The following is a 7626-nucleotide window of genomic DNA, read 5'->3' on the forward strand; positions in this document are numbered from 1 at the left end:
AGTGGCCAGACGGCTTTTAAAAGACTTTATTGGGGAAACGTACAGGGTGGGGGGCTGTCCTCGGAGACATCTCAGGACGTGGTCCTCCATCTCGCCGGGCGGGCACAGTCCCCAGAGGCCCCTGCTCAGAAGCATCTGATAGGGGTGGGGGGTGGGGGGCATAGAGGAGGACTGGGTGGGGGACCCCGCACCCCGCCCCAGGCCAGAAGCCTCCCAGGGGCTCAGCGGGGGCGGGCAGGCCTCTCCCTCTCTCATCTCCTGTAAGCCAGGGTCACACCACCTCCCAACCGCAGGCGTGTCCACGGGGCCCTCCTGCCCTGGGCCGGCTGCCACTCACCAGTCTTTGCAGGGGCCTCATCTGTGACTCCTGGAGAGGCCCGGCCCCAGGGGGGCCCACTACCCTCCCATCTGTGGGGAAGGACAGTAGGGAGGAGTCAGCCGCGGGCCGGGGCGGGTTGGGGAGAAGGGGCACAGCGAGGGGGGCCCTCACCCCTCGCTGCTGCTGCTCCTGCTCCAGGTTCCGCTGCAGCACCTGCTGCTGGTTCGCGATGACGCGCCGGATGCCGTTGACGAAGTTGCTCTGATCGTGGGGGATGAGGCCAATGAAGATCTTCTTCTCCGAGGAGTACAGGAGCATGAGCACGCGGACCTCGCAGGAGGCCTTGTAGGAGAAGTGCACGCAGCCCGCCTGGCGGCGCAGAGAGCGGTCACAGCCAGCCCTCAGCGCACTCCTTCCCTTGAAAGCCCGCGTCCAGAGGACAGAGCATTCCGGGCTGTCCCCAGGCCTGTCACCACTCTCAGGAGGGGACCTGAGACAGAAGCGCCTGCCCGAGGGTCCTCCCAGCACGCTCCGGTGATCCTGTGACCCCCCACGCCGACTGGGCGAGCACCCAGGACCAGCCACAGCCGTGACGGACAGCACCGCACACAAGCCACCCCACGCTAGGGGAGAGACGGCGGGGCCCCAGGGCGGCCTCCACTGGGGAAACCCTAGAGGCAGTCAAGAGCAAGGAGGCTGGGCAGGTGACGCACCCCGTGGCTCAGCACCACAGCACCCACAGGTACCAAGCGCCTCCCGACCCATCTCACTGGATCCTCGCCCTCTGCAGGCCCGGGCGTCACCATCCCTATCTTCCAGGCTGAGAGCTTGAGGCCCCGCGGGCCCCCAGAAGAGGCTGTGCCGCCGTTGGCTGTGCGCCACCACGGGGACCAGCGGTGACAGGGCCAGGGGAAGGCGCTCCCAGCACCCACCGGAGCTGAGAGCCTGCAGGGGTGCTCACAGTAAGGTCTCCCTGAGGGAACTCTGAGCTTTTCAACTCTTATTTACCACAAAAGGCATACACAACCAGCCCCTCAAAGGCACTGAAGCACGACTATGATGCCTTCAGCTGATTTAGAAAGAAATGCTGAGCTAGGACAGCCGGACCCAGTAGAGCAAACACCCAAAAGCAGACACGGACAGCTGTGGCTTCAGGAGCCCAACACCCTTGCTTCCCAGAGGGAGAGACTGAGGCCTGCAGAGCAGAGGGACCAATTGAGACGCGCAGCAGATGAGACCCGGGGCTAAGAGCGCGGGCTGGAGGAAGACAGACCCCGACCCAGGGAAGGGCCTGGAAGCAGGGGTTAACCCAGACAGCGAGCAGGACCCAGAGGCCCAGCACGTGCGGGCACAGCCTCTGAGCCTCAGTTTCCCCATCTGTGAACCGGGGTCAGGACAAGTGATGTCCACGCAAACAGCACTGCATGCTTCCCCAGGGCTGGTTCTGGGGGAACCTCCCCTCCGTCTCCTTTCGGTTTCTGCGCCCCGAGTCGCTCTGTTTGGGGTCGTCAGCCCGGCGCGCGTCCCGCCCCACTCACAAAGCCATTGTCCATGATCCGGCACAGGCTCTTCAGCGTCTCCAGGTCCTTGGTGAAGTGGAACTGCACCAAGCGGGAGTTGCGGAAGAGCGGCACCAGCGTGGTCTGCAGGGCCCAGGGGCGGCTTCATGAGGCCCCCACCCGGTGGCCACCCGGCGACCCCGCACCTCACCCCGGCTGTGACCCCCTCGAAGCCAGGCCTGCAGCACCCCCACCCCCGCCCGGGGGTGGAGGCAGGCGCCCCTCCCCGCTCACCAGGAGCTGCTGCGGGATGAGCTGCATGTACAGCTTCCTCGGCCACTGCTCGGTCCTCCTGCGGGGACACGCCTGCAGTTCAGGAGGCGGGGCTCCCTCCAGCCCCGCCCCCGCCTTCCAGCCCCGCCCCCTGCCCACCACTCACAGGATCTCCCCTTGGTTCACATAGATGTGCGAGGGCAGCCACCGCTTAGACCGGCTGTGGGGCTCAGGCCTGGGCTTTTGGGGGTAAGAGGCTCAGGTCAGGAGTGGAAGGCGCCCTGGGTCAGTGACGAAGCACTGGTCCCAAGGTCCCCTTGGCCTCACCTCCTGCCACTCCATGACTCCGCTCCACGCCAGGAACTTGTTGTTGACAATCTGGACGGGGCCTGCCACGCCGCCAGGTCCCACTGCCTGTGGGAGGAGACAGGTGGGCTGGTGCCCCAGGCTCCCCAGAGGAGCCTGGGAACCTGGAGGCTGCCCCAAGGCCCAGCCCCGCCTCGGACCCCTGCCGGGCTTGTGTTTCCAGGCTGCCCACAGGCCTAGAGGACTCCCCAGTGCTGGCCCAGCCCCGCTGCCCCCGTGCCCTCGGCTGGGACACTTTCAGGTGAAGGGGACGCTGTGAACCGCTGATGAGGTGGGAGCATGGTGCGCACACACCCCGTCCTGCCAGACTGCTGTGCCCGCCAGCCCGTCCAGCTCCCTGTGCCCCCCGGCCCTGCAGAGCCTCAGGGTGAGCGGCAGCCCCAGGGCACACCTGTTTCCGGGTGGTGATGACCTGCCGGATGGCGTTGACGAAGCCGCTCTGGTCGTAGGGGATGAGGCCCATGAAGATCTTCTTCTTGGACGAGTACAGCAGCATGAGCACGCGCACCTCGCATGGGGAGATGTGCGGGAAGAGCATGCAGCCCGCCTGCGGGAGGGCGGGCATCAAGGGGCAGAAACCCTCCAAGGGACCAGGGCCACCGCGGCCTAAGAACCAGCACCTCGGTGTCGGCCCCACGGTGATCTGGGGTCAGGACAGGGGCCCCATGTTGGGAGGTGAGGGTCCTGAGAGGGCTCCATCTCCCACGCCCGCCCCCCACCCCAGGCCGGCCCTGTCCCGGGAGCCTGGGCCCAGCAGACAGAGGCCACCACACCGGGGGGGAGACGCCAGACCAGAGCCGGGGAGCAGACCCAGCTCTACGTCCTCCTAGCTTTGACCCAAGGCAAGTCACCTCTGCACCTCAGTTACCCGATCTGTACAATGGCATAACAACAGTGCCCACAGCAAGTGCCACGTAAACGCCTGTTGCATGAGAAGCTACTGCCTCCTCGGTGGGACTGCAGGAGAACCTGAGCCCCATAGGTGTCCCTGTCCCCACCGGGGTGGAGCAGGCGCGCTCTCAGCAAACAGTGCTGAACCAGGCAGGAGAGACCCCCCACACCTGTCAATCCCACGAAGAAAGGGAGGACCGCACAGCGCCCCCTGAAGACCACAGCCAGGAGGCAGGCTGTCCCAGAGGGGACGGAGGACTGGAGGGACCCCAGAGCAGAGCCCTCTGGGCAGCTTCCCTTGGGCAGCTGCTGGAAACGTGCCCACGCCAGCTGTGTCTGAACCCTGACTCGTAACAACCTCACCAGCTCGAGTTTACTGAGCACCCACTACTCTCAGACCACTGCCTCGGTTTTACACAAATGCCCTGGCTCCCCCTAGGGGACCGCAGATAAGAACTATTCCCTGTTCCAGCTCTTTCCCATCACCCCCACTTCCAGGTCCCTGCCAGGGGCTGTGGCCCCAACAAGCTCCTGGCTCGGCGGAGGGCGGGCCCAGGCCCCTCCCTTTGCTCCTGTGCTCCATGCCCGCCACGGCCTGGCCTGGCGGAGAGCTGGGTTCCTCTGCTGTCCCCTCTAAGCAGTGAGACCCCAGTTCACAGGGACGGGGGATGCCCCCGGAGGTCTCCCCGGACCCTGCCACCTGCCTCGATTGTCCCAGCAGAGCTCTGCCTACCACTTTACTTGGTCACCACGGTGTTCCCAGGGCCTCTGTCCCCACCCGCCCCCATCACCCCTGCCCCACTCACGAAGCCGTTGCCCATGACCCGGCAGAGCCCCTTGAGGGAGTCACAGTCTCTGTTGGTGAAGTGGAACTGCGCCAGCTGGGAGTTGCGGAACAGGGGGCCCAGGGTGGTCTGGGGGCGACATGGGGGCAGCAGGGTCAGGGCTGGGCAGGTGCTCGTGGCCGGGGCGGGTAAGGGTGGGGTCTCACCAGCAGCTGCTGCGGGATCAGTTGCATGATCAGCTTCTGCGGCCACTGGTCAGTCTCCCTGCAGGAGGAGAGGGTCAGGAGGGCGCACCCCCTCCGCCACCCACCCTCGCACCCTGCCCGCACTCACAGGTTCTCGCCCTGGTTCACGTAGGCCTGGCAGGGAAGGGCCCGCTTCAGCTTCGCGGTGGAGTCCGAGTAGGGTCTGCGCTTCTGTGGTGGGGGCAGAGGGGTCTCTGGACACAGCCCAGCTGTACGGGCTGGCTGCCTACCTGCGGGACCCCCAAATCAGCCCCCACCCTGCAGACTCGCAGGCCGCGGGTGCTCACCTCCTGCCACTCCAGGACACCGCTCCAGGCCAGCAGCTTGTTGCTGAGCCGGTGCTCACCAACGGCCAGGCCCCCGAGGGCGAGTCCAGGCGAGGAGGGCCCGATGGGGCCCAGGGCCCCAAAGACCCGAGCACCTTGCTGCGGGAGAGGGGGAGGCGATTGAGGAGCTGCCCCCACACACCCCAGAAGGGACACCCCAACCTCCAGACCCCAGGCCCCCTGCGGCAAATTGCCCCAGGCAGTCTCCAAACCCTTTCTTCCAGAGCTGACACTCAGACTGGGTGGCCCCCACGTCCTTTTCTGCCCGGCCTGCCTGTCCTCTCAACGCTGGTCCCTGAAAGCGACCAGCTGCTTCCCCTTCAGCCTTTGCTCGGGCCAGGCTCTGCCCTGGCCTGCCATGCCCTCCCCTTCAAGAGATGCGCCCCACTCATCCTCCCAGGATCATCAATTTTGGGTCCCTCTATTGAGATACGACTCTCAGAACACCCCACGACACACAGCCAGACGCACACCAGCTTGCCCCATCCCGCCCAAGCACAGAACTCTCTTCCACGGTTCCCCCGGCCCTGGAGAGAGAATCCAGGCTCTCCCCCGGCTCCCGCCAGGCGGGCTCCAGCCCTCCCTCACGCAGCCCAGTCTGCAGCCACTTCAGGCTGACCCTGGGGAGGCGGGAGGAAGCGACCGGAAGCACAGAGAACAGAACTCTGGGAACCACCGGGAGCCAGACGACAAACGGAGGGTCTCCCAAACACAGTGTCTTGAGAGCATCTGCAGCACACCACAATGTTGGCAGGACGAAGCCAAGCAGGACACATCCTACTCGTGGGGCACTATCCCGTCATCTCTAAACACACACACACCAAAAACATCTCAAAACAAACAAGGGGGAGTTTTGGACTGCGGGGCAGCAGGAAACTCTCGAAAACCTCTCTAGTAGGCGCCTCCAGGCAGCCAGAAAAAATAAAAGTGGTTATTTTCATCTTACTACTAATGAGTATTTTTTTCCAAATTTCCTATAAAGCACACAGGTGTCTTCTGCCCCAGAATATGAGACAGGAAAAACTATATTTCGCAAGAGCTTAAAAGGCAAAGAAATCTGAGCCAAGCGTGCTCTCCGTGTGGGCAGGTGGTTCTGGGATTCAGACAATCCAGTGAGATCAGGAAGAAAGGCAGAGGGCTTCCCGCTCTAAGAACATGGTGGTGTGTGTTCCTGAGATGGAGATAGACCGTCGGAGCCCTGGGTGCGTAGGCACCACGGCCAGAGCCCATAACATCCAAGAAACTAGTTAGATCACACAACTGTAGAAGCCCTTGGGATCCAGACAAACGCACTTAAGGACCTGGGTCATGTGAGCACCAGGAACACCTGTTTAAACTCCGCCGTATTTCTAGCCATCAGACTAACCACGCTTTAATCTGGGGGGTGAAGATCAGAGAAGCTTAAGCCCAGCTCTCAACGAATGCAGGATGAGCATCAAGGTGGAGGGTCACGTTTAAGGACTAGACCTAAATGCAATCCTAAAAGGAAATCTCACATCTGGACAGGTGTGCATGTAAACTGGCTGTACCTCCCACATGTGTTTTGCTAGTCACTGCATAGGAAGCCTTTTTAGTACTTGAAAAAAGATGAAAGCCTTAGGACGCACGTTTAAGGACCCAGGAGACGCTTGTGAACAAGAGGACATGAACGCTAAGAAACTGGGAAGCAATGGAGTCAAGGCTGATGTTTAAGAGCAGAGAGGTGTTCAGAGTCCGGGCATCTGACTCTTAACATCAAGAAAACCTGCTCAAGGCTGGTGTGCAGCTGCCACAGGTCCCCGCCACGTACAACGGTGAGGCAGGGTATTTATTAATTAGCCCCAGGTTAGGGTAAACGGCGCATCTGAGCAAGCGTGTCACAGTTTAGCTGTGCGTGATTTTTAACGTTGGGATGTGTGAATTTACCGCCCCAAAAACCTTAGGAAGATTTTTGAGAAGTATGTACAGGTTGTGGGTCTGGGGAAGTGTGTCTAACTTAGCGTCCCTGCGAAGCTATGTTTATGTTTAAGATCTGGGCTTGCCGTGATCAGTGGGGACATCCCACACCTGGGCAAGCGCGCAAACGAACCCCGGGCGCACACGCCACGGGCGCCCTGCTGAACGCCCCCGGGGGCAACACCTGGGCGCCCGACTGCGAGACGCGGGGCCCCTCGCCAGCGCCCCCCGCTCCTCCCCCATCTCCAGCTTCCCTGCGCGGAGAGAGAGCAACTTTCCAATTGGAAAAACAACAGTACATGCCGACCGTCCGCCCGCCCCCCACCCAGCGTTCGAATCAGGCCGCGGAGTCAGCAGTAATTTGAGCCCTTGCCACCCCCGTACCCCACCCCCGCCACCCCATCCCGAACGCGAAACAAAGGGGAGAGCCCGGCGCGTACCACCCAGGGGGTTTCACGGGGGGAGCGGGTCCCAGGCGGGACCACCCTTCGGGTCACCGGAGAAACCCCCGAGGGGGTGAGAGCCGGGGGACAAAGACACCAGCCCGGGGGAGGGGCCGGCGGGGGCGGGGCCGTGGAAAGCTCTGGAAAAAGGGCGGGGGGCTCACCATGGGAGGGGCCGAGCGAGCCCGGATCCGTGGCGGCTGCGGTCCCCGAGGGCTGGCCGGCCAGGAGCGCGAGCGGGCGGCGCGCGCCGTGAAGGGCCGCAGGGGGCGGCCTCGACCCCCGAGGGGGCCCCCAGCGCCGGAGCGGTGCGGGGCGCGGCGCGGACGGACCATGGCGAGCGCGGGCCGAGCGGGCTGGGGGGCTGCCACGGGCCGCACGGGGGGCTGCGGGCTGCGCCGACTGAGGGGCGCGGGCGCGCGGCTCCGGGGGAGACGGGCCGGGCTGTACCAAGCGCAGGGGACGCGCCTCCGGAGAGGGGTCGCCGCGGCCGAACCACTGCGGCGAGCAGGGGAGCGCGGCGCGTACCAACCGCGTCCGCGAG

The 7626-nt window shown here is 64.0% G+C and overlaps 1 protein-coding gene across 2 annotated transcripts; it reads right to left on the bottom strand.

Moving 5' to 3' along the window:
• Positions 1-11: 11 nt before the first annotated feature.
• Positions 12-7626, bottom strand: PTOV1 (PTOV1 extended AT-hook containing adaptor protein). Of its 2 annotated transcripts, XM_070387313.1 has the most exons (13): positions 7247-7620; positions 4666-4803; positions 4467-4549; positions 4340-4397; positions 4155-4262; positions 2849-3004; positions 2419-2505; positions 2258-2331; positions 2113-2170; positions 1858-1962; positions 491-688; positions 338-408; positions 12-135 (listed from the first exon to the last, which is right to left on the bottom strand). In XM_070387313.1, the coding sequence occupies exons 1-12, from the start codon at positions 7415-7417 to the stop codon at positions 397-399; spliced, it is 1248 nt and encodes a 415-aa protein (XP_070243414.1). In that variant the 5' UTR covers positions 7418-7620; the 3' UTR covers positions 12-135; positions 338-396. The 2 variants fall into 2 exon arrangements, with proteins under 2 accessions (XP_070243414.1, XP_070243415.1); XM_070387314.1 differs by lacking the exon at positions 1858-1962 and having other exon boundaries at positions 7247-7626.

The sequence above is a fragment of the Bos mutus genome, chromosome 18, assembly GCF_027580195.1.
Source record: "Bos mutus isolate GX-2022 chromosome 18, NWIPB_WYAK_1.1, whole genome shotgun sequence".
In the NCBI taxonomy this organism is placed as follows: Eukaryota; Metazoa; Chordata; class Mammalia; order Artiodactyla; family Bovidae; genus Bos; species Bos mutus.